The 27952-nt window shown below is 42.2% G+C and overlaps 1 protein-coding gene across 1 annotated transcript in view; it reads right to left on the bottom strand.

The window, feature by feature from the left end:
* LOC126278220 (uncharacterized) overlaps nt 1-26556 on the bottom strand; it is a 75132-nt gene extending 48576 nt beyond the window's left edge. Inside the window, exons 1-2 of the mRNA XM_049978198.1 lie at nt 26423-26556; nt 3639-3737 (exon numbers count right to left, since the gene is read on the bottom strand). Of these exons, the coding sequence (XP_049834155.1) occupies nt 3639-3725 (87 nt within the window). The 5' untranslated portion in view covers nt 3726-3737; nt 26423-26556. The remainder of the gene's footprint in view (nt 1-3638; nt 3738-26422) is intronic.
* Between the last annotated feature and the right edge of the window lie 1396 nt (nt 26557-27952).

The following is a 27952-nucleotide window of genomic DNA, read 5'->3' as shown; positions in this document are numbered from 1 at the left end:
CCTGTCCCCCACCCCCTCTCCCGGTCACAGCCAGGTTCACTCCCCTCCCAATCGCCACCCCAGTCAATAAATAACCTCTTACCTATGACGGAATAACTAAAGAAAGAGGAGTAAGTTCTGTTCTCCACTTCACCCATATTACAGATAACTTTGCGACGCGTTCTCTATTCCCCATAATGTGCAAACGATGCTTCTCGTTGCGCAGTTCTTACGGCGACTGACTGGCTAGTTATGATAAAAAACGTAGGGATGCGGTTAGAACACACGCCCTAACGCTGGTAGCGGATGCAAATATTGTGCCCCCGCTGTCTATCTCCTTGGTCTACAGAAACTCTCCACACTGAGTCAGTTGAGGTCCAGACACTGAGTCTGTCCTCTACCGGATCTACACAATGAATAATTTTTAGTGAGAGTGACCAGGTAGAATGAAAGCTGCGAAGTTCGGACCAAGTTCGAAGTGTGCTATCACGATGACTAAGTAGAAATTAAAAACTGCCACAGTCTTGCTGCCGAATGACCAATTTTGGCTCTCTGTGGCTCACCACCTGTGCTCGGAGCATTGTACCCGTTCCTCCCCTATGACTGATCGCTGGGCAAACACGAGACGCCGCTTACAAGAAAATAATTTGCAGTTAAGTTTAACCTCATACTAGCATAGAATGATATTTTCACTCTACAGCGGAGTGTGCGCTGATATGAAACTTCCTGGCCGATTAAAACTGTGTGCCGGACCGAGACTCGATCTCGGGACCTTTGCCTTTCGCGAGCAATTGCTCTACCAACTGAGATACCCAAGCACGGCTCAGGCCCCGTCCTCACAGCTTTAATTCCGAAGGTAGCAGACGAGGTACTGGTGGAATTAAAGCTGTGAGGACGGGGCGTGAGACGTGCTTGGGTAGCTCAGTTGGTAGAGCACTTGCCCGCGAAAGGCAAAGAACCCGAGTTCGAGTCTCGGTCGGGCACATAGTTTTAACCTGCCAGGAAGTTTCTCATACTATCATGTCCAAGGGGAAAGACTCAATAACATTCGCCCTCGCCTAAGGCAGGAAGAGGAAACCGAAAAACAACCCCTCCAGTAACACCCTGGTTTCAAGTTCCCTATTCCAAAAGACTGCAGCCAAATACCAAGCACGCTATTCTGTGTTGCTTACCTGATCTCCAGATTCTGGAGAAGATGCCATCAGGCCTGAAACCTCTTCTTCCGACAAGGGTTAGACTAAAAAACAACCTTAATTGGCACCTACTCGTCCGATCTCCATTACTGAAACCTAGCTTCACCCCTGTGCATTGTGGGTGATTACGTCTAAGAGAAGGGATGAGCTGTCGGTGTCACTGTGCACAAACAGGACCATCACCTGTGCTGCCTTCGTGGTGCGGTCGTCCACTCCCACAGTTACTTAACCCGACTTCACGGCACCGAGCAGTGTACCTGCTTGGCATTACTTCAAATCCGATTGCTAGACAGGTGTATTATGAAGTGTATGTATTAAACAGGGGTCCGAGAAACGATGGAGAGGCTTCGTCCTGCCGTAACCCTCAGTGGTTCAGAATCCCACAACAGGCCGGGGCCATCCATCCTCCGCCCCACCGCCGCCCCACACTGTACCTAGGGTTATTGTGCCGTTCGGCCCTCAGTGGAGAACCCCCCCTCCCCCCCCCCCCCCCCGTCTCATACCAGACGAGTGTAACCCCAAATGTTTGCGTTGTAGAATAATTATGATGTACACACACGTGGAAACGGTGTTTGCCCAGCAATCGCCGACACAGTGTAACTGAGGCGGAGTAAGGGGAACCAGCTCGCATTCGCCGAGGTAGATGGAAAACAACCTTAAAAACCATCCACAGGCTGGCCGGCACACCGGACCTCGACACTAATCCGCCGAGCAGATGGCTGCTGGGGACCGGCACGCCTTCCCGCTCGGGGAGCAGCGCGTTAGAGCGCGCGGCTAGCCAGGTGGGCTGCTAGAGATTAACCAGTTCACCAGTTCAGTTCTGCTTGCATTATCTTCGGCTGAGAAGATACAGTTTCTTAGTATCCTGCCAACAACCGCAGCCATTTGTTTGGTCAAATCTTTTCCATACCCTTTTTCTGTCACGGAGTACCTTCATTTACTGAAAGAATCTTGGTAAATTATGCTAAATTAACTATGGTAAAATGCGTCGGAAATTCACTCGCAAATTGTCTAAAGAACTCGACAGATTATCCATCTGGCTTGTTTAACACGACTGGCAATTATTACCATATCGCTTATCTTAGCAGCTGTACGGCAACATTTCTTGATCTTCTCTTTCTAAGAAACATTTGACGACAGACTCCATTATATGGCTCTTCTGTGGCTGTTTTTAATTGCATGTCCTGTCTCATGTTAAGAGTCTGCACACGGAATTTTATCCTTACGCCTATTACCGTATTTCTTAACATAGTAGCTCCACGGACTTTTTGGCTTGTAGTTAAACTACTTCTTCCTCTGCTTTTATGAGCTCATTGGACCATATCAGTCAATCATTTTCTGGTCATCTGCCTCAATATGTTTTCTTTACGAATTTCCCAGTACCTTTTTATTTGTTCTGATCTTCTTTGTCGTTCATCATCTGAAATACCTTTCTTTTCTTTCTCACTTGCCTATTTTTGGTTGAAATGTTGTATTTATGTTTATTCAGTTAAGATTTCTGTTTTGTTTTGCAAATTCTAGCTTATTCATATCCTCTCTGATTCCATTTATCCATCCTGATTTTTGCTTTATGTTGCAAAGTTTCTCTATAGTTTCTCTTGATAATGTGGTTTGTGATGACGTCCGAATGTGACAAAAAAGTAGAGAACCTTTTTTCCATATGATACCTGCAATGAGCTCCACTTCGCTGTATACCACTTCTTTGGCACTATCCGCCATTGTCCACCTTCTAGATATTTCGTATTTAAGCATGTTGTAGCTACTCTTCTCACTGCTTTCAGGATTATTTCGATTCGGTTTTTCTCAATAATTTGAAAAGAATTTCACTGCAGTATGTCACTTGTGGTTGAATCACTGTATTGTAATGTTTTAATTTAGTTTTGAATGACAGAAATTTTTTGTAGTATGTAGACTATGTTTATTTTTGAGCTTTTGGTGTCATTTTGATACTTCTTTCGTGGCATGCAGGTTTCTCGTCCAAGCTGTACATTACAATTTCTCTTAGGTGTTTAAACTGTTTCACTATTTCTACTTTCCTGTTATTTAGTGTTATCTGCTTGATTAGTAGTGAATCTGGTACAATTATTTCAATCTTTTCGAATGATATTTGGATTGGTATTTCTGTGCTATATTTTGTATGCTTGTTGGTTGATTTATGGCTTGCTCAATTTATTAGCTGTCAACGTTAAACATTATAAAAAGAATAAGTTGTTCTCGGGTTTCCAGCGGCATCAGTGGTTAAAATACAAATAGCTTTCGAACAAGCACCCCTTAGCCATTATCAGGTGAGATGACATAACCAAGATGTCCTTAGTCGAAAGCTTATGCCACTTAAACATTTGATGCTGCTGGAAACTCGAGAACATTTTACTCGATGTTACCACCGCGAGAGCCTGCGTTCTCACACATAAAAAAGAACTACAAATAGGGATCTACTTTCCACCACACTGTGCACTGTAGACGTACCTTGGGAGGGTGTTGTATGAAGGCGTTTGTACTGCCAAAAGCGAAAAGCGCTGCTCCCAGGAACAGCGGAAGCGTTTCACGTAACATGGCTGTGATGATCTGAAACACACACAAACGGTTGTGAAAGCCGTGGATAGGACTGCACAAGTTGTGTACATCTCTCTACCTTATTACACAATATTTCACAGTGTGGAAGGGGACTATGAGGGGTAATCAAAAGAAAGAGAGACAGATGGGGGAAAATCCAAGTAAACTGTTCATTATTGAAAAGTGATAGCCACAACCTTTAATACATTTATCACGTCTGAGACAAGACGGTCAATTCTTCATGGGAAAATGTTTGCGGTTGCGTACGGAATCATGGTTGTGTCCCCATGCAAATCGAGGACCACGAATGTCTTTCTCGAGAGCTCAAAAAGTATGAGAACCTCGTGGGAAGAGATGGGGACTGTATGCAGTATATGTACGGACTTCTGAACCAAACTTTTGCAACTTAATCGAAATAACAGGGACGACAGTTCCGGCAAAGTCACAATGATCTTTTTCCTTGACAGCGAAAACACGCTGTTCTTTGGCTTTTAGGAACACGACGTCACAGTTAGTGCAAGTGGAACCTGGACTCTTTGCAAAAATTGAAGCGTGCCCTGAAGTCCAAACGACCGGGAATGTTGACGGGCGGCATCATTCTGTTGCAGGATATTGTCTGCCGACATGTGACCTAGGAGCTTTCGATTACGCTGCAGGAGGGTTGCTGAGGCACCCTTACACATTCTCCGTACCGTCCTTGTCTCTCCCCATGCGATTTCCATCCTTTTGGAGCCCCGAAGAAAGACATTCTTGGCTGTATATTTGTTTCAAGTGCACGCCTGGGTACAATCATGATTTCGTTGTGTAACGAACCAGATTAATGCGGATCTTTTATCAATAGTAGATTACGATACCTACACTGTTTGACGAAACTTACGTCTCTATCCTTTTTTTACATATTATTTACTTAAATTGTAAATATGAAGCACAAGAAGCGATCCTATGGGACCGGTGTATTGTATGGAAATATTATTAAAACTTCACACTTTTCCAACTTTATTTTTCTTTTACATTTTAAAGAAGTTAATTATCCTATAATTTACATTTGTTGTATTTGATCATAAATGACATACATTTTCCACTTTACAGCATTTGGTTACGAAAGTTCTTATAACATTTTATTATCGATTAAATCAAAAACTGTTATAATTTTCCGAACGGCAGTTCATTTTTTCATAAAAAAGAGTCATATAAAAGAAAATATACAATTTTTATTATTTTGGCGACGAGGCTTACACCGTAATTTTCACAAGAATCTATTTAAAAATTATATACGACAATGTATAATGTTTTTGTTTTGTAAATTTTACTAATTTTAAGAGGTGTGACCGTTTGTAACTATTCACGCATGTATGCCAAAAAATATGTATGAAAGCTAATTTGCCGCTGCCTGCGTCAGAGGTTCGTGTCCTCCCTCGGGCATAGGTGTGTGTATTGTACTTAGTGTAAGTTAGTTTAAGTTAGATTAAGTAGTGTGTAATCTCAGGGACCGATGACCTCAGCAGTTTGGTCCCATAAGATCTTAAAACAAATTTTCAAACTTTTCCAAATGTCAATTTGACCAAGTACTGGTTCTGGAACAGTCTAGAACTTATTGCTGTAATATATCGTTTGTCATATTCTCCAAAAGCAATTTATTCTTTTCACGGGCTCATGTGAGACATTCTTTGTTTGGACACGGATTTGGAAATGGTTCAAGTAGTTCAAATGGCTCTAAGCACAATGGGACTTATCATCTGGGGTCATCAGTCCCCTAAGACGTAGAACAACTTAAACCGAACTAAGCTAGAACCGCTCGGTCACAGAGGCCGGATGGATGTGGATGTTAGTCTTTGTGCTGCGGACAGAAAGTGAGCCAAGTGCGACTTTTTACGGTGAAACAGTAATTTGTTTTGAAAATGCATTCGGAACGTTTTACGAATTTCACAGAAACGACGTTTTCTTAATTCACGTTGAATGTGTGTCAATAGACCGTTTTCTTCGCGGTAATTCATAAGGTTCGAACACAATGTACGTTCCTAAATTCTGCTGCCTATCGACGTTAATGGTATACGCCTGTAATTTAGTGGATTACTCCTACAACGTTTCTTGAATATTGGTGTGACCTGTGCAAATTTCCAGTCTTTGGATACGGATCTTTCGTCGAGTGAACGGTTGTATATGATTGTTAAGTAAGCCCATGGAGCTATTGCATCAGCATACTCTGAAAGTAACCTAATTGATATACAGTCTGGACCAGAAGACTCGTTTTTATTAAGTGATTTTAGTTGCTTGAATACGCCGAGGATATTTACTTCTACGTTACTGATGTTGGCAGCTGTTCTTGATTCAGATTCTGGAATATTACTTCGTCTTAGTAACTCTGCTTTGGCAGCACTGTCTTCAATAGTATTTCCATTACTGTCCCGCAGAGAAGGCATTGATTGTGTCTTGCCGCTAACATACTTCACATACGACCAGAATCTCTGGATTTTCTGCCAGGTTTCGAGACAATTTTTCGTTGTGGAAACTATTATAAGCATCTCGCACTGAAGTCAGCGCTAAATTTAGAGCTTATGGAAAAGATCGCCATTCTTGGAGATTTTGCGTCTGTTTAAATGTAGCATGTTTTTTTTTCGTTGTTTCTGTAACGTGTTTTGACGCGTTTTGTGTACTAAGGAGGATCGCTACGTCGTTTGTTAATTTATTTGGTATAAACCGTCAATTGCTGCCGATACTATTTCTTTGAATTCAAGCCACATCTGAGCTTCACTTATATTGTTGATTTAGAAGTAGTGGAGATTGCCCCTCAGCTGGCGTCAAGTGAATTTTTATCTGCTTTTTTGAAGAGGTGTATTTTTTGTTTATTTACGTAGGATTTGGGGATTACAGCATTCAGTGTCGCTACTACAACCCAGGGTTCACTAATCGTTGTATCCATTTTGATGCTCGTTATTAACTTAGGATAATTTGTTCCTAAGAGGCAAGTGTGTTTTCACAACCTTTTACAATTCGCGTGGGATCATGAAATAAATGCTCGAAATAATTTTCAGAGAATGTGTTCAGCACAATTTTGGATAATGTTTTATGCGTACCTTCAGAATTAAACATGCATTTTCGCCAACATATCGAGGGCAAATTAAAGTTACTACCAAATACAATCTTATGTGGCGGGTACGTGTTTGAAGCCAAACTTAATTTTTTTCAACCTTTCAGAAATTGTATCATCTGAATTGAGAGGTCGGTAAAAGGATCCAATTATTATTTTATTCCGGTTGCCAATAGTGACAGGAACTATCTACTTCAATTTCGAGAGAAGATAAACTTCTTCTAACAGCAACAAACACGCCACCACCAACCGTGTTTAGCCTATCCTTTCAGAACACAGGTTCTTCGCAAAAATTTCGGCTGAGCTTATCACCGGCTTTAGCCAGGTTTTAGTGCCTACAACGATTTGAGTATCTGTGCTTTCTATTAGGTCTTAGAGCTCTGGTACTTTCCCAAGACAGCTACGACAATTTACAACTGTTATACCGATATTCCCTGTATCTACGTTCTTCCTGCGTTCGACCTGCACCCTTTGTGACTGAAACCCTTTTTGTGTTTTCCCGAGACCCTCTAAGCTAAAAAACCGCCCACTCCAAGGCACACAGCCCTTGCTACACGTGTAGCCGCCTCCTGTGTCTAGCGGGCTCCTGACCTATTCAGCGTAATCTGAAATCAAACCAACAAGTCGAGGAATCTGCAGCCTACATGGTCGCAGAACCGTCTAAGCCTCTAATTCAGACCCTCCACCCTGCTCTGTACCAGAGGTCCGCAATCGGTCATGTCAACTGCGCTGCAAATGGTCAGCTCTGCTTTCATCTCGCAATCGGGACTGGCAGCTTTTACCACTTCTGTTATCCGCTCGAAACAAGTGAGAATCTCTTCTGATCCAAAGTGACACAGATCATTGGCGCCGACTCGAGCTACCACATGCAGTTGGCTGCACCCTGTGCTCATCGTGGCATCCAGGAGGACCCTTTCCAAGTAGGCAATGGCTCCACCCGGTATATACACGGAGTGCACATTGGTTTTCTTCTCCTTCTTGGCAGCCATGTCCCTAAGGGGCCCCATAACACTCCTGAAGTTTGAGCTCCCAAATATAAATAATCCCACCCACTGATTGTCCGGATGTTGCAAGTTGAGAGGTTCCTTCTGAAACAGGACAGGCGACAGCATCTGTCTCGCCGACAGTGTCTGCCACTGACAGCACCTGGAACTTGTTTGTCAGGTTAACTGGGGAGGCCTTATATGTGGCCACCTGGGAAATCTTTTGCTACCTACTATGGTCCAGGACGATCTCCCACTCGATCTTAGGTGAGGGGTCAACCTTAGTGCGAGCAGTAACTGGGCTGCCCACCAGTACAGACTGATCGGAGGACTTGAACGTGCTGGACGCCCATTGGATCTCCACAGCCGGCCCACAACAGTGGTGCCCATGCACCCAGTCTGTGTAACCGAAGCCATCACAGCCTGTAGCTGGGAGAGAAGTGTCACAAACTCGGCTCGCATCTGTGCATAACAATCACAGTCCCTATCAGTACTAAAGAGTGGAGAACTGAACTATCCAAATAAACGGACTATCGGCACATACTACGGAACTCTACTGTAGACTCTGGTGAAGACGTGGGAACTGTGTCTAAAAGATGCAGAGTTTCAGAAACCTAAGTACCGAAGCACTTGGGTGAAACTAAATAATTCGCCCCTAATTAGGAACTTGTAATATGACACAAAATCGGTTTATTTTCCGACGCAAACGAAAACGCGAGAACTGTGGATATCAGATATTAAATTAACTCAAGAAACTAAACTATTAAAGCAAACAGCCGATATTATAAACTTTGCTCCTGGTTAGGAACTCGTAAAAGTCACAGATTCGGTTACTTCCCTGTTGCTGCGTCTGTCTCAGACAGCTGTTGCTGCTTGACTAACTTGGCTTTGTGTTGTTTCATGATATTATAAGATGTCTGAAAGTACCATCGAACTGTTTTTGATCTACAATTAACAAAATGTAGCAACAATGTATACAGTGTGTTGCGAAATTACCGTTACAAATTTCTGGAACTTGTTTGTATTTCATTTACGAGGCTCCTGTAGAGATAGAGGAGGGTCTGCTGGCGCGAGCTCTGGGCACTCCACCAGAAACTGAAGAGACACCAAATGCGATGGAGAGTGAGTACCAGAACATTGTTCATAGGTACAATGTCTGTAGTATCGTTGGTGGTCACCATATCGAGGTGCTGTTGCAGTGCATCATTACTGTTCTGTACGTACAGTACGCTGGGTTCCTTTTTGTTTTGGAATAATGTGAGCACTTTATGTTTCAGTGTTTATAGAAACAAATATATTTAAGTGGTAAATTGATGAGTCGTTACGTTTTCTTTCGAATTATTACCTGATAATTGTACTGCGTCACACCTAATTCAGTTCAAGGAGAAATAGATGCGTTGAACATCTGAGCTGAAACCGTAGTAGAACTGACACGGTGCTTTTCCAGACATTGGTGGGTTTCTATTTAAAATAGTGTGTACTCACTCCCCTGTACGAGTCCTAGAAGTTCGTAACGGGAATTTCCGAACACCCTTTAGAAACTCCTCAAAGGCTGAAGGTAAAGCCCCGTCCGCTGGCCTTGTCAGGCGATTCAGTACTGCCCGGAACCTATACCATGCCCTGCCAGTGGCGTTGTTCAGATTTGCTATGGAGAAGTATGAGGTCAACGGACCATTGTCGCGGGCGTTCCCAGCTTCCGAAGCTTCGACCTGCTGCTGCTCGTTTCTCAAACAGCTCTTCAGTTGTCATCAAGAGGCTGGGGTCAGCCCGTTCCATCCCTTCCACCAAGAAAAAGTCCCTGGTGGTACCGGAAACTGAACGTCAGCTTATGGGTCAGAACCAAAACGCTCTTACAGATCGACTAAAAACTAGGGCCACCGCGTAAACTGAGGTAGAAACATGACAAATATCTTAGTGAGCGAGTTTACTGTGTTGACGGGTACAAGGAGGCAAGTGTCAGATGGCATGCTATCCTACTTCTGTATTTTTAGATTGCATTCGGGAGAACTACTGTTCAAATCCGAGTCCGAACATCGTGATTTACATTTTATGTGGTCTCACTTAATTGTTCCAGGAATGCCGGGATAGTTCCTTTGAAAGGGAACGGCCAGTTTACTTCCCCATCCTTGCAACAATCCAAGTCTGTGCTCTAAAGGCCTCTCCGTCGATGGGACGTTAAACCCTAATCTTCCTTCCTTCCTTTCCTTGCTTTGTATTGTTACAGTGACAGTTATATAGATACTGAATAAATCAGGTGCAAATTATCGGAAATGAGTGTTAAGCCTTACGTGACAAACAACTTACGTGTCTTAAGTTTCATCTCAGAAAGTTTATTAGAGCTAGGAAATTCAAGTGTTGGAAGACTCACTGCTGACAGGCTCACATCGTTAACAGTGTTTACATCTCACATTGTTCAAACATTCGTCGAAATCACAGAAAATCGATTTCGAAATCACAGTGCTTTTCTACACAAAAATTAGTCCGTTACTACACATACGAATTAAGCTCAACAATAACTCAGTGCTGGAGGGAACTGACACAATGAATCCTGCAGGGCTGTACATAAATCCGTAAGAGTACGAGTGGGTGGAGATTTCTTCTGAACAGCATGTTGCAAGGCATCCGAGATATGCTTAATAATGTTCATGTCTAGGGAATCTGGTGGCCAGCGGAAGTGTTTACTCAGAAGAATGTTGCAGGGTGCATGGATTCATGAGGTTGTCGCGATACCCTTACACGTCCATCCGCTTGATACAGTTTGAAACGATGCTCGTCCGACCAGGCAGCATGTTTCCATTCATGAACACAACAATGTCGGTGTTGACACCGTCTAATCTGGCCAATTATAATCATTAAGAAAATAAGGAACATAGATTTACCATACAGTGACATCTGGGCAGGTGAATAAATGGAAGCTACGACTAATGGATCACGCAGTCTAGTCGTAACAAGACTTGATTTCGTCCTTTTGGCTGTAAAGACAGCAAAGGTCAATTCAAGGCGAAGGTGTGCAGTGGTTCTGTACCTATCAGCGCTGACGCTTTGACGCTATGTTCTGATGAGTGGGGTCGTGGTACATACACAAGAAAACGAGCTATTGACAAACACTATTTACAAAACATCGTTCTTGTGAAGCACTTGAAACACAACTTGCTCTGCATTCCCTCGAAGTAATGAGTGTTATCGACAGGGGATCACAAACTGCTTCCATACTTTTAGACTTCTATAAGGCTTTTCAAACCGTTCTACGCAAATGACTTCTAATGAAACTAAGTGCTTAGGAGGTATCGTCTAAATTTTGCAACTGAATTTTTGATTTACTGTCAGAGAGATCACAGAAACTCAACGAGTATAAGAGAAGTGATTCTGGCGTTCCCACAGGAAGATTTATAGGCCCTCTGTTGTTCCTAATCTACCACATTTAAACCAATTATGAGACAACCTGAGCAGTCCTTTGGGATTGTTTGCGTGTGTTGCTGTCATTTACTGTCTGAGGAGATCAAAAGGCAAAACGATTTAGACAAGATATCTGTATGATCCGAAAAGTGGCAACTGACTGACTAATGAAAAGTACCAAAAATAATACGTTAAATCACAATCTAAAGACTGACAATTCAATTAAATACTTAGGGATTAAAGTTAAGAATAACTTAAACTGGAACGATAACATAGAAGTTGTTACACTGAAAGCGAAGCAAAGACGGCGTTTTATTGGCAGAACACTTACAAGATGCAACACGTCTACGCTTGTTAGCCCTCTTCTGGAGTATTTCTGCCTGGTATGGGATCCGCTTCAGATAGGAATGGAGGAGATAGAGAAAGTCAATACAAGGGCAGCTCGTTTTGCATTATCGCAAAACAGGGGAGGAAGTGTGTCACGGATATGACATGGTTGTTAGGGTCGCAATCACTAAAACATAGGCTTTTTCATTGCATGATTGTATCACAATTTTGTCCTTCGAATGTGAAAACATTTTATTGGCTGCCACGCATATAGGGAGAAATTATCATTGTAATAAAGTAAGAGAAATAAGTGCTTGAACGGAGAGATTTGTGTGTTCGTTTCTCCCGCACGCTATTGACGAGTGGAAGGATAGAGACATAACTTGAAGGTGGTTCCTTGAACCTTCTGCCATGAATTTAACTGTGAATTACAGGGTACATCGGATTTCGGCGTACAAAAGAGCAAAAACTGCTCTAGGCTGCAAGTGGCACGACAAAGCCGTCGGACTGCAGTGGCTTAGATCACTGTTTTCAGACCTCTCTTGTTTCGCCCATCCTACACTGTTGCCTACGTACGTGTTAGACGCTACTGCGTGCTGCATTCTGGCAGTCCAGTCGTACTGCGAAGCGTCACAGCGGTCAAACACCACGTGTAAGTGGCTTGGTACGCCGGTGGATATCGCACCTCGAGTCCTCAGGACAGAGGACAATATTGACAACTGGGACGTCAGGAATATTTCAGAGATAGATTTGCTGCTCCTCATTCAAACAGTTTCATCTGGATTCATCCATCAGCACAATTCCCGGTCACATGTAAAGCTGTATGTTCAAGCCGTCCCCGAAGAGCTCCGATGTACAGCTAATGAAACTCTTGTTTAATACGTTTGGACGGCGACTTGCTCATCATCTTTAACAAACACTATCAGTAACTTGGATGACTCATGCAAGTCCCCTAAGTGGAGGTTCTCTAAGTACATACCCAGAATCACTCTGATTCCGTGCTGCAGAGTTTAGAGACTCTTACTGCACACTTCTAGACTTCAAGGGATACTTTATTCTCTGAGCTATAAATCATACACTGTTTTCTAAGCATGAATCACATTTATCAGCAGCTACTTAAACTATACGTAAAGAATCCTGAGGTAAAGGCATATGCAGTAGCTGGGAGTACTTGTCGGCTAAGTTTAAAACTATAAACTTGAAGAGATGGATTAATTTGCTATCCTCGAAGTAGGACAGATATACAAGGTAGATGCAAGAAAGACTTAGTACCAAAGTTTCCTATAAAGAGAATCACCTACTATCATACAGAAATCTGAATACTGAGGACGGAAATAAGATTCCTGAAAAGTTACTTTTAGAGCACAGTTTTGAATGTGCCCGAAATTTTGATAATGGGAAACAGAAAAGTGAAACGCGGTGTCACGGGAGAATGTCGAAGATTCAATGGTTGGCTGGAGTGAGTAATGAAGATCTCTTGGATTAAATCAACGAAGAAAAAAATGGAGAAAGTCTATTAAAGAACGAATGAAACGAAGGCATGTAATGGTTGGGCACAAATTACTAAATGAGTTGTTTATGAAAACAATAGCTGAAGCGGCGAGAGAATGTTTAAATTTGACGGGAAGATGGACGACCAAGTGGGATGCAACAGCTATACTGGAGCGAATGCTGGGAAGCAACAGGAATGGTGGGCTGTATCAAACCAGCCTTAGCGTTTATGACCAAAATATAGATCTAATCTATAATATAAACTTCATTTTAGTCATATGTTTACGTGTATGACAAATCATTATTGACTTTCCGGGAGTGAAAGAGTGGAGCTGAAAGTCTTATCGCTGCCTCTGTACTTGCTAGATTTTATACTATAGGAAAACTGCTTGCAATAACCTCCTGGTGCAATGAAATGGCGTATTCCCCACCTAGTTTTCCCGTCGACATCTGTCCAACTTGAATGGTGTACTGGTCGATGCACTAACACTGGCGTAGTTCCGTAGAAACGATAGCATGTCCTGGAACAGATAATCTTGTTTGTAAAACTCTCTTGATCGTGATGTGTAAGTCGTCAAATTGTGAGAAAATAATTGTGACGAGTCAGGATTCCTAGGTGTCATAGAAAAGGTTTGGTTACTTTGATGGTCGCCACGATATTCTCATCCTCGCAGCTGTGAAAAAGAGGCTGGCTCGCAGCAGGAAAAAGAGCACTGGCTGAAAGCAACATGAATTTGATAGTCACAACCATTTTACAACGTACGCTTACATTTGATATTTGGACAAGTAATTGTTTTGCAAATGACATCTCTGTATCGTCTTAGAAATAGTAACACGAGTATATAAGTCTAAATATAACATCTTCACATTTGGATATTCTCTGATTTGCTTGAACTTTGTTTTCAGATGTGCTGTCAGACGAAAAGTGTCTAAACACGTTTGCTCACACAGTTCTTAAAATTAAGTAATCACTACAGGAAACAGGAAGTAATTTATGTGTTTTTTGTCTTGATTTTCTAAAAATTGTAGACACAATGTGCCTCCTTGTAAATACACCTATGCTATCTTAACATGACGACCATCTAAAAATGATGTAGACCGATGAAGCATAAGAGGAGCTCCCAGTGCTCGAAATGCATAATGTCATCATCATCATCATCATCATTATCATCACAGGCACAATTGCCACCTTTGAGCCTCTGCAGAAGATTATTAAATTCTTCCCTGATTAGTGCACACATTTGGAATTCCAATTTTACTTATGTCCACTTTGACATCACTGACACTTTGATACATTAGCTTTGGTCATCCGACTCTCCTGATTTCTTCAGGAACTGCGCTAAATATCTTCTTAATCATTCAGTCGTTTGCTCTCAGTACATGTTCTAACTATTTAATCCCAATGTAGCTGATAATATCTAGTTCAGTTAACAGATTGCATAATTCATAGGTAAATCTCGTCCTCTAGACACCAGTTTCGTCCACTAGCCCAAGAATTTATTGTAAGATCTTTCTTTAAAATATACCCATTTGCTTTTCATCAATTATTTTATGTTCATGTTTCAGAACGGTGTGTTAGCACCGGATTTAACGAAATTTTATCTATCATAACTTTAATTAATTTAAAAATGAACACTAACAGTCTCGACAGCAAAAGACATTTATTTTGTGGTAACAGGTTTCTGTCAGTGTTCGACCATTTTCCGAACAGCTCTGAAATCTTCTTCTGCTGGATGGCGGGTACCGATATGACTAGAATGTGTCAATGGCAATCATTAGCGTCACTTAACCATCATCTCTACTGTGGTGCAATCTAAGAGTTTGCGATAGATCCCTACAGATGGCTGTTGGGGTTCTCACAACCGATTATGATTGATTTTCTCTTATACATATATTTTTGTCACAGATTGCCGAAATAATGTTTGTAGCAGTTACTTTACATAATGTAATGCAACTATTTATTTATTTGTTGTTAGCTTTCATGTGACCATTCTGTAATACACTCCTGGAAATTGAAATAAGAACACCGTGAATTCATTGTCCCAGGAAGGGGAAACTATTGACACATTCCTGGGGTCACATACATCACATGATCACACTGACAGAACCACAGGCACATAGACACAGGCAACAGAGCATGCACAATTTCGGCACTAGTACAGTGTATATCCACCTTTCGCAGCAATGCAGGCTGCTATTCTCCCATGGAGACGATCGTAGAGATGCTGGATGTAGTCCTGTGGAACGGCTTGCCATGCCATTTCCACCTGGCGCCTCAGTTGGACCAGCGTTTGTGCTGGACGTGCAGACCACGTGAGACGACGCTTCATCCAGTCCCAAACATGCTCAATGGGAGACAGATCCGGAGATCTTTCTGGCCAGGGTAGTTGACTTACAACTTCTAGAGCACGTTGGGTGGAACGGGATACATGCGGACGTGCATTGTCCTGTTGGAACAGCAAGTTCCCTTGCCGGTCTAGGAATGGTAGAACGATGGGTTCGATGACGGTTTGGATGTACCGTGCACTATTCAGTGTCCCCTCGACGATCACCAGAGGTGTACGGCCAGTGTAGGAGATCGCTCCCCACACCATGATGCCGGGTGTTGGCCCTGTGTGCCTCGGTCGTATGCAGTCCTGATTGTGGCGCTCACCTGCACGGCGCCAAACACGCATACGACCATCATTGGCACCAAGGCAGAAGCGAATCTCATCGCTGAATACGACACGTCTCCATTCGTCTCTCCATTCACGCCTGTCGCGACACCACTGGAGGCGGGCTGCACGATGTTGGGGCGCGAGCGGAAGACGGCCTAACGGTGTGCGGGACCGTAGCCCAGCTTCATGGAGACGGTTGCGAATGGTCCTCGCCGATACCCCAGGAGCAACAGTGTCCCTAATTTGCTTGGAAGTGGCGGTGCGGTCCCCTACGGCACTGCGTAGGATCCTACGGTCTTGGCGTGCATCCGTGCGTCGCTGCGGTCCGATCCCAGGTCGACGGGCACGTGCACCTTCCGCCGACCACTGGCGACAACATCGAGGTACTGTGCAGACCTCACGCCCCACGTGTTGAGCAATTCGGCGGTACGTCCACCCGGCCTTCCGCATGCCCACTATACGCCCTCGCTCAAAGTCCGTCAACTGCACATACGGTTCACGTCCACGCTGTCGCGGCATGCTACCAGTGTTAAAGACTGCGATGGAGTTCCGTATGCCACGGCAAACTGGCTGGCACTGACGGCGGCGGTGCACAAATGCTGCGCAGCTAGCGCCATTCGACGGCCAACACCGCGGTTCCTGGTGTATCCGCTGTGCCGTGCGTGTGATCATTGCTTGTACAGCCCTCTCGCAGTGTCCGGAGCAAGTATGGTGGGTCTGACGCAATGTGTTCTTTTTTCCATTTCCAGGAGTGTATATCTTATTGCAATAACTGTTTTATGTGCTGTATGCCTGTCGCTGATGTAATTAGGTATGCAGTTGGCTGAGCATCGAGTATTTAAGCAACAGCTCCATTACTCTTTTTAGCAGTTGACGTTCGTAGAGTCATAACAGGCGCTCCATTCACAGGAACCGACTATCATCATGTGGATGACTTCTCATTTTAATATTTATCTGTATTTTATGCGTTCTGCTATTTCCAGGCATCTCTCTAAATCTGTTATATGTTCATATTTCAGTATTAGGTCTAAAATGGTCAAAAACTAACCGAACCGGTTATCACAATTTTTTTGCGTTCGAGACTTTGTGCTGGTATTTAAAGTACTTATTTCCTGGCCGCTGTTCTCCAGGAGAAAGTCTATATTAAACAGAAGGCAGGATAATGCGTCTCCTTGCCTTACTCAATATTTTGCGGTCGCAGCATCTGATATAATATTCTGTATTTTGATTCCGGATGTTTTACACGTAGTTTTTACTAAGACAGTCAGTTTATCAGGAATGTCTAACTCTTCCACTGCTGTATATAGGTCCCTTCTGTCAATACTGTCGTAGGTGATCTGAAGTCGATAAAGAGGTGAATTGTAGCAATCCCAAATCCTTTGTATGTTTTTCATATTTACCGTATCGTGAAGGTCCGATAAACAGATCTTCCTTGATGAAACTCACATTGAAAGTCACCAATAGCATTTTCTACATAAGGTGTAAGCTTTCAACAAAGGATGTTGTACAATTTTTATATGCTGTAAATAATTGGTAAATAGCAAAGGATGTTGAAGAATTTTTTATATGCTGTAAATAATAGGTAAATAACCCTGCAGTTAGAACACCCCATAATATTGTGTTTTTCTGTTGAGCGTACGATTCCTAAGTCTCTATCGTCAGTGATACTTTCATTAATCCAAATCTTAATCATAACTTTGTAGAAACATATTACAAATTCCTTTCCTAAATTATCAATAAGTGCTACTTCTATGAGATCCGTTTCTGCATCCTTATTATTCTTCTTGATGGCTGCCTTCACTTCCGCCGGCCAGGGTGGCCGAGCGGTTCTAGGTGCTACAGTCTGGAACCGCGCGACCGTTACAGTCGCAGGTTCGAATCCTGCCTCGGGCATTGATGTGTGTGATGTCCTTAGGTTGGTTAGGTTTAAGTATTTCTAAGTTCTAGGGGACTGATGGCCACTGCAGTTAAGTCCCATAGTGCTCAAAGCCATTTGAACCATTTTCCTTAGCAGTTCTACTGGTTCCTGTGTTTATGAGATCCTTGTGTTTACAGAGGGTAAGATTTCTTGGTTCTAAGCCGTACAATGATTCAACTGTTGGTCAGAATGCATAGTGCACTGAAATAAAAATAGCGACATGTGACTGAAGATGCTTATCTTCTTTTTTTACGAAAGTAATAAAGTCGTGGCAACAGCTGTAACTGCAGCTGATAATTTAAAATTGGCCTTCACTCCTTTCATCGTTACAAAGGGTGTGGGGCTGATGAGTGCTAATATTCTTCTGTTTATCACGTTTGACAATGTAGAAGGCATTTATTCACCTTGACATGGAATTGAGGTCATTTGACACACAGACACTTAGAGAACTGCGCTAGAAATACAAGACTACTTTTAATCTGAACATGTTATAACTGACGTTTCTTCTTTACAGGCAACGTTAAAGCTGATAGCGTTAATACAAGCCGAACGCATTAGGGTCGTCCTTTTATCAGGAGAGAGGAACACTCGTGTTATCGAGGAAGATTCCAGTCAACGTCAACCAAACATATTACTCATCCCCTACAGTGCGTTGGCGGCACCAAACGCCAAATTCTATGCTTTCTATGTTTGAGACAAGCTGAAAGCTGGACAGTCGAAATGGATAGGGCCGAAGTAACATTAACTGCTGCTCTGTCATCGTCCAGAGCCCCCAGAAATGCGTAGTGTACTGAAATAAAACTCACGATTTGTGACTGGAGGAGTTTTTTCTTTTTTGCGAAAATAGTGCAGTCGTGGTACGAACACTGACAGCAGTGGACAAACTTAAGTATAGCTTTACAACTTCCGTGATTACCCAGAGGGGAGAATTCGCTGCATCTCGCAGGTAACTGGGGTCAGCCGTTCACCAATAATGGGAATTTTGGCCATTCATAAATGTCATATTTACAAAATGAAAATTTTATAATACATAACTGAGGAGGATACAGATCATCTGGCTTGCAGAATGGGTGACCCGCAAGCGGGATGAAATCCGTAGTTTCTCCCAAGACGTACAGATAAAGGTAGTTCTAATGTGAACAGAAAAGTAAATCAAGAAAAACACAGGTACTCGTCAGAAAAAGTCAACCGTCACTGGATGGAATCATGGAAAGCAGCTGGAGCATCTACAATAATGGTTAGATGTTGAACATGGGGTTCTCGTATTGTTGGACCCTTCTTCATTCGGTGCACACCAACAGCAGCCTGTTATCTGCAATTGTTACAAGATGTGTTGCCATGACTGCTATCTAAGACAGGACATCTCCTTCCTCCAGAATAATGGTCCCCCCCCCCCACCGCCCCCCTCTACCCCGCCACCTCATCACGAACTACTTGTTCAATCATACGTGGATTGTGTTGTATAGGTCCAGTGGAATGACTGCCACATTCCCCCGATTTAATTCCATTATGTATCTATGTGGGACTATGTGGAATCAGGGAGCTGACTGTTGATGCATATGATCGAATTGCAGTGTTGGTTAAAGTCCATGTGGAATTGCTGAAGCTGATAACTATCTTATATGCAGCACATCCAGTAACGTTTATGTTTGCCTTGTTATGTACAAAATGTGCCATCACTTGATAATACAACGAAGAAGCTACGATCAAATGAAATATGCCATTATTTTTCTCATGTAATCTTATATCTGACACGTCAGGTGGTCCTCTTCTATTTGAAAATCGTCCTAGATGGCGGATTTGAAGATGGGCACGATGTTGGTGACATAGCCTCACAGACATCCTGCTTCCCTCTCTCGCCTCACTCCCCTCCTCCTGCGCCCTCATCTCATATTACTTGACTTAAAATTGATTTTGATCCGACTGCCTTTTGTTTCGAAGGGAGGTTACGCTCCTTTGAAGCTAATTTGGAACATCATTCCGTGATGGTGCTACAAACTTCCAGGTATGATGGAGAAGGGCAAGTCTATTAATCTAAGAGAGAGGCGGAAGTTATAAGAGAACATCATTACGATACCTGACAGTGTAATACGTCTACCGGTAGTGTTATTGCTAAGACTGTAGGGTAAGAAACTTCCAGAGGTGGTAGTAAGGACAAAAACATGGAAAAAAGTCTAGTAAACAAGGGCTCCAAAATGCATACCTTAAGAACTATAAACACTCGTTCGTCTTCGACATTGTGGAAAACATATCTGCTACTGAGCAAGTCTCCACAATTCTTAAGGTATGCACTCTACAGCCCATATTTACATCAAATTTTTTCTTGTTTTGGAAACTAAAGAGAGATTTATGTTTTAATCCAAACTATCATCTCTGAAAGTCGCCTGCACTACAGTCTTAGCAGTCAGTACATGTATATCACTGTTAGAGGTATGAGAATGATTTTAGCTTAGAATTTTCGACACAGACGTTTTCGGACTAGTCGCTTTTGGACCACGGTCCCTTAACTCAGCCCGCATCTCGCGGTCGCGCGATAGCGTTCTCGCTTCCCGCGCCCGGGTTCCCGGGTTCGATTCCCGGCGAGGTCAGGGATTTTCTCTGCCTAGTTATGGCTGGGTGTTGTGTGTTGTCCTTAGGTTAGTTAGGTTTCAGTAGTTCTAAGTTCTAGGAGGCTGATGACTATAGATTTTAAGTCCCATAGTGCTCAGAGCCATTTTAACCATTTTTTTCCCCTTAACTCACATTGATACTCTCACCCTTCTCCCTCATTCCTGAAGTTAGTAAGAATATCACGTTATCATACTGTATATGGTATCTGTCTTAGTATATTTTGTTAAAGTCAATAATTATACGTTTCCTGGTGCTAAAAGCTATTAGATCCTTTGTTTGAGCCTGAAGTAGACGTCGACTGCGAACCGACACTCACATCAATTGTTTAACTGTAGAGTAAAATTTATTTTCTTACAATGCATATTGCGCGTGGGGCGAGGGGGGGGGGGGGTGGAAGGAGAAAACTGCCTTTAATAGCCTGTAGGATCGGCCAAAATCAACGTGATGAGAAAGCTGAAGGCAAAGGAAATCAGTGCATTAAAGACAAATAATGTGCATCAGTAGGACATTTGGCCTGAACTGAAATAAAAGTGTTATTATGATCTCTCCATTGCCAAAAGATTCAAATTAGTTCCTCATTCGGATCTCCAGAACGGGTCTGCAAGTGGGAGGTGGCCACATGAAAAGATGGAATAACAAGCAACGCGATCTTGACATCAAATAAGGCGGAAGGGATGAATAACACTGCCATCGGAATTTCGAAAATCGTTGAGGGAAGTCGCAGCCAAATGTATATGTAAGTACGTGTGTAGCATTTATGAGACAAGCGACAAGGCGTGAGACTTGCGGAAAAATATCATCTACATAATTCCGAAACTATCGTACAATCACCTTAACAGCTCATGCATCTCAACTGCTGACAATAATACACAGAAGAATTAAAACGAAATTTGAGGATTTATTAGATGACGATGTTTGTCTTTAGAAAAGGTAAAGACAGCTTTGACGTTGCGCTTGATAATCGAAACAAGGTAGAAGAAAAATCTAAGGGAACCGTGCAACAACTTATTTGGAGTGACTGTACCACGTCTAATACAGATTTATAAGTGCGTTATAGTTTCCTAAACGAATGCGCGTTTAAAAGAAAAGACATTGCTAGAACTGAAGGAATGATGTAAAACTTGCCAACTGAGCGGTAACAAGACAATAAAAGAAGAGTTACACTTGCTGGATGTTGAAACTTGAATGTAATGTAGACCCTGAAACGTTATTTAAACATACCATAAAATATATGCAAACTTTGCAACAGAGGTAGCTGCCTGACTATCGTTGTTGCAAACGGACTTGCTAGGAAAATATTAAATTTTAGTGTACAATTCCAACTGTTCCGAGTATCAGTTACACATTCATACCGAGCGAGGTGGCGCAGTGGTTAGACACTGGACTCGCATTCGGGAGGACGACGGTTCAATCCCGCGTCCGGCCTTCCTGATTTAGGTTTTCCGTGATTTCCCTAAATCACTCCAGGCAAATGGCGGGATGGTTCCTCTCAAAGGGCACGGCCGACTTCCTTCCCCATCCTTCCCTAATCCGATGAGACCGATGACCTTGCTGTCTGGTCTCCTTCCCCAAACAACCCCCCAACCCCAAAACATTCATACTACTGTCCTTTCGAACGAAGAATTTTATATCGGCGTTATACGTGACAATCGTCCAGCCAACATAGTCAACTTTGAACTGTCTCATTTTGTAGGTAAGTACAGTATGATTCAAAAGATAGGAACAGTGGCTACAAAAAGCTGTTTAAAAGACGAGAAATCTGCAGAATACATGCTCTATGTCTTTTTGCTTCCCAAGTGGCGTCTGCTTACTCCCTCTTCCCTCTCCCATCTCTCCCCCCACTCCGGTCCACCGCCTACTGTCGCCCTTAATTCTCTCATCCTTTCTGAACCCTGAGTTATAATATGTTATTCAGATTGATGTTTCAACAATTCTTGAGGAATAGAATGACAGATTAGTGACAAATTAAGAAAGTGATGCATTAGTTAGAAGTAGAGAAAATAATTATAAATAATAAGTTACTTTTGCATGCCGTCAGAAAGTATAGTAGTAAGGCTCATAGTCGGATTGACATTTTATCAAGACTGAAAAATTCATTTATAGGTTGTAAAGTTTTATGACTCTGGGTTTGCTTAACTTTTCAGTCAAAATAAAATAAAAATGGAGTAGGGTTTGACCCTATGAACGTGGCTGCGAGAAAATCATATCCTAACTATTTAGCCATCGGCAATTGCAAATAACCATATGATCACTAATTCAGTTTTCTAGAAATTTATACTAAACTAGTGAACCTGGCAATGCTTCGTAATTGCTAAAAATGTGTGGGAATCGACTATACATCATAATCTGCTTCTCGTCACCCCTTCCCTCCTCTTCTCACTTCTCTCCGCCTCTCTTCGCTAACCACCCACTCTGTCCATCCCCTCCTAACCCCTCTCTCTGTACTTCTCCTCCTTCTCTGTACTTCTCCTCCTCCCCTAACTACATCCGTTTCCTGTCCTCCCACCTCTGTCTATATCTTCTACCTTCTCTATTACCTTGACCTTTGTTTGTTGTTATTGCCAACGAATTCCTGACTGGGAATTGAAGTCGCATAAAATGGAAAGGCATACCATATACGGGGTATGACAGACGTTCCTCGCTGCTGGATCTGTGAGGATAGTAGCTTCAGTGACAATATTTCGCATAGTTTTAATTTGTGAACGAGTAGGTTTCAGGTACCGTAGTAGTATTATAATCATAAGCCGAAAAGCCACAAACACAATTTTCCCAGCTGCCCCATATGGCCGAGCGGTTCTAGGCGCTCCAGTCTGGAACCGCGTGACCGCTACGGTCGCAGGTTCCAATCCTGCCTCGGGCATGGATGTGTGTGATGTCCTTAGGTGAATTAGGTTTAAGTAGTTCTAAGTTCTACTGGACTGTTGACCTCAGATGTTAAGTCCCATAGTGCTCAGAGCCATTTGAACCATTTTTGAACAAATTTTCGCATTTCCTATTACAACCAACAGCAAGAAAGAAAACAAAACAGTGCATAGGCGTGTATACAATTTTTGTTTAAAATTTTATATGAAGAGAACAGTATGTGTAGTAGAAACAATCTAAATAGCCTATACGCAAAAAAAACCTTTGGAACGTTTGTTAAAGTATCGTGTAAGAGTTTGAAGCAAATTGGGCAAGAAATTTTAATGAATTTTGGTTGTAACGTTTAACAACGTTTTACTTGAAATGCAAATTAAGATCGCTACTTTGGAGCAAAAAAAAAGTATTAATTGCTTTCAGTATGTACAGTACATTCAATATGTATTTGGTATTTTTTTGTTTTTAATGGGAACATTCTCCTAATGTAAGATGATCCGCTGGTGCTTTGGTGCTTAGGTGGGCACAAGAAAAATAAATTTTTATTGTACTGGAAGGGACCAAAAAAAAAGTAAGGCAAGAAAACAATAATGTGAAAATTAGCAGAATTTTTGACCCAAATTTCAAGCTATGTCCATGTCCACTACCTCACACCTCACCCCCCACACCTCAACCCCCCCCCCCCCCCCCCCCCCACCGAATTTCGGGTCCGTAGACGGCTGCCTGGGTACAGTTAAATTTTCACTAGGCTGAGAAGTAGAAACTTTCTAGGAGTTGATATTGACTACGATCAGCAAACCAGATTAAGCCTGACGTTGGCTGTAACGGAAGGGAAGAGATGAAAACACTGGCACAACACAGGAAGCAAAGACCACTCGTAAGACTCATGAGAAAAGAACGACGAAAGGAAAAAGGGGGGGAAGAAAAGTTATTTCTTGGTGATAATAAGCGAACACAAAACATTAATTTGCAATACACTATTACAACAGACATTCCCATGTCTATGACGTTAGATGGGACGTGGACTACGTACATCCACCCCTGCCCGCCCCCCCCCCCCCCCCCGCCCTCTCGCTCTTCCACCCACCCACACCCACACCTACCCACACACCCACACACACACACACACACACACACACACACACGACAGAGGCCAGCTTGGCAACAGCAGAACAGACAGCGATCAATAGGCGGATGGACCCACCCAGCTGCTGCCTTGTATAAAGCACCTGGCGCACAGCAGTTGAGGTGGACACGACTATCGTAAACTTTAATTAATTATTTTCCATTGAAAATGTGAGATCACAGAATAATAGTTTGGAGTTATAGAATTTATAGATAAACTGTAACACATGCTTTGAAAACACAGGCGTGACAAATTAATTGTTACATGTACAATCATATTAATACGATTATAACACAACCATAAAAGAAAAAGGTGTTCTACAACATGTAGCGTTATTGAAACTGTTCAATACATGACAAACTTATGGCATATTTCTGAGGTAATTTTTATGTCCTTTTACAGCGGAAAGTAATAATATTTATTTGTTTTCTTACAATGGGCTGCATAACACTATTACCGTTTTGCAGTAACAACAGACAGGCTCCCGATAAACTTATTTTGTGCAACGTAGTTGCTATAGGCAAACAGAAGAGTTTCATTTGTTGTGAGATACCTGTTAAAAAGTTTGCGAAAAACTATTCTCTAACAACGTGTCTGACACAGCATAATTTAAATAAAATATTACGAGTGAAATACTGAATGCAAATATCACACAATGCTGGAAGTATATAAATAACTTTCTATGTCCCTTAGCTATTAGTCCAAGTAGATCATCATTCAATCGATATACTGATGATCCAAGTTTTTCATACAAGTAATGAGACGCTAACTTCCCATTCCACAGTAAGTGGGAAATCTTTTCTCAGTAATTCCTTTTATATGTTATTTTCATTTAACCCACCCCATTAGAGTGTGAATTACTTCTTCAAAACTACATAGTACGAAATTATTTTGAAAACTGACTTTTTTTATTTTAAAATTAGCAATCACACATTATCATTAACACGCATTCCGACTGCAAAATGTCGTCGGCTCTCAATGAAGTCCTGTACGTCCCTGCTTGGTGGAAGACAAATCATAGAAAGTGACAGTTTTCTAAGGAGGCGAGTTCAGTAAAAGTGGAAATATCAAGGAGAAGGTACACCAATACACCTGGCTGTTCACCACGAAAGCCTCAACAGGTTTGTCCCTGTATAACATCTGGCTATACCCTTCAACTTGTGTCATAAAATATCTAGTAAAGAGTCACAACAATAGAATTCACACAGCTTCATAGTTGGCACTCCCACATATAAATTTTGATACTTTTATTTATTAGCTATAGCTTTCACGCAACTCTTAAGATTCCTTTTTTTATGTGACACCTGTAAGTTCCCTTTAATTGTGCTGCGATTTACAACTTGAATAGCTTTACATCTTTTTTATATTGAGTAATGTCTACTGATCTTCATTATATGCACTCAAGTCGCTTCTGCCTCGGATAACGAAATATTTGTGCGATGGGATGCCAGCCGTTCGGAAAAGACACACAATATTCACGGGACCTTCACTCCAGCAAACATAAAATATACTTGGAATGTGCCAATATCTCACGTCAACAACAAAGTGGAAACAGTTAGAATAAAACAGTCACAATTGAAAACAATAAACACTCTATTTACAATGAAGAATGTAAGTAGTAGTGGTTGCTTATTTTAATGTCAGAAAGTCAGCGAGAGCCTATGACCATCAACGTAAGTATGATGTGAATACACAGATAGTAAGATAAATTTAAAAAAATATATATATAAAAATTCTATGAAAAGAAAGAATTTAAGTAATATCCTAGTATACAATATCTACAACACAAAATTCCGAATTCAAGCTCGATATGTCTCCAGTGAAATTCCGTGCGCCCTCTATTCAACTGTCAACTGACCCAGCTTCTGGCACTCCCTCTCCCATGCCCCCTCTCCCCCCTCCCCCCACCCCCTTCCACGCCTGTTCCCGTTGCCAATTCACAGATTTGTCACCGATCGTGACCCATCTTAGCAAATTGCTCCCCGCTCTGTTAATTGCAACGAACGAACAGTAGTATCAACATAATGCACTCCACATGTCGAACGGAACGTCAAAATTGTCCACTAGAGATGCTATTCATTGGACAGCACATGAAGAAGACCTTGAACACAGCCGCGTATCGATTTCACCAGTGACAATACGTACGAACGACCTGAGACAGAGCGCTGTGCGAGTTGCAAAGCTACCAGCGGAGGTTCTACGTGGAGACGGCTGTCTCCAGTCCGCGCAACGCACGGCAACGTACCTGTGAGAGAGCCTTTCTGCAGTCGGGCCACCCGGGAGATGTATTCGCCGGCGCAACCAGTGGCAGAAAGAGGGTTCACTCGCTGCCAACACGACGGGCCTCTGGTATTGATCGGCTTCGTCCGAAGCCACTGCGCATGCCCGGCACCTGATGTCGCTCTCTCCACTCCTCTTTCGCCTATAGTTTAGTTCCCTTCTGTTCCCCCTACACCGCATTTCCTTTCTCGCTCATTCGCTCACCAACTCGAATCTGTGACCCGGATCTAGGACAAGTATCTTATCGCCTGCGCAGTGGGTTAGCGCGTTATGGACAGATCAGTACCGCCGTACTTCTTCCTCCACCGTTGTGTAGTGCGACTTATGGCGCTATACTTTTTTGTGGTAGTGTTCTGATATAAAGTGAGGAACGACTTGTACGTACGTGACAAAGCAAGCGATAGCTCCACCGAGGTGGTATCACAGTCTCAATACTGTCCGAGAAGATACAAACGAGACTTCTATGGCTTTGATTACAAATGGAACGCGACCACCCGCTTGTCGATTGTACACGAATTGGTATATAGTCAAAAATGTATGAAAAATATACGGAGATTGTCATTTAATACTCAGTCAGGGACTGCTTCTAGTCATTTTCGTTGTCAAATGGGGACATATTATTATACTACCCTTTCGTTTTTCTCGTAAAAATCGCTTTTATAGTTATGAATCTGAATTATGTACTTGAATAGCATTACACACTGCTAACACAATACATGCTTAATATGACAGGAATCAGAATAATGATAACGTGTGTGAAATTTTTACTTATCTTTGTTGCAGTGGCAATTTTAGGCTTGTCGTCCTTTTTTTCTGAAGGTAAATCAGACGTCCTAAGTTTTTGATTTCATCGTTAAGACGCTTCTTCGCCGTATCACAGCACATTTCAGTTTGTTGCCGTAACAGAGAAAATGTGCAGCAAACACTGTTTCATGCTGTAGAGAGCTGCGTCGCTTGCTTGCCTTTTTCATGATAGCAAAAGCTCACAGAGAACTAGTGCAAAGTAAAACCAATAAGCGCGAATACTCACTACCAACTACAGGCTGAGAGAAGGAACATGTGCTTGGCACGCAGCCTACGAAAGGTTATAGGCTCAACGACAAATAAACAGCGACTGATTTGGCGCGGATTCATATATGAACATGGTACACTCTAGGCGCGGTAATTTGTGAAATTAATAATTATATTAACTTCCAGTTTTTAAGCAGCGAACAATTTAAACAAAACTGGGTCTTCTGATGTTTATGGAAATATAAGGATAAAGATAGTGACGTAGACTGCTTTAAATAATAATGAAACACAAATTTTACAATTTTAATCATGCCACGTGTAAAAGACAGTAGATATTTAGCTTTTCTACAATGTGAATGAATTTATGAAAAGTTAAGTATGGTTTTGAAACATAACAATAATTTTCGTTTTTTATTAAATTATGGAAAAATTTTGAATGATAAAATATTTCGCAAATGCACCATCGTGTAGCGTAACTATTTCA

This window comes from Schistocerca gregaria, chromosome 6 (genome assembly GCF_023897955.1).
Source record: "Schistocerca gregaria isolate iqSchGreg1 chromosome 6, iqSchGreg1.2, whole genome shotgun sequence".
Taxonomy (NCBI): Eukaryota; Metazoa; Arthropoda; class Insecta; order Orthoptera; family Acrididae; genus Schistocerca; species Schistocerca gregaria.
The sequence above is the reverse complement of the archived record's forward strand: the minus strand, read 5'-3'. Positions and strand labels throughout refer to the sequence as shown.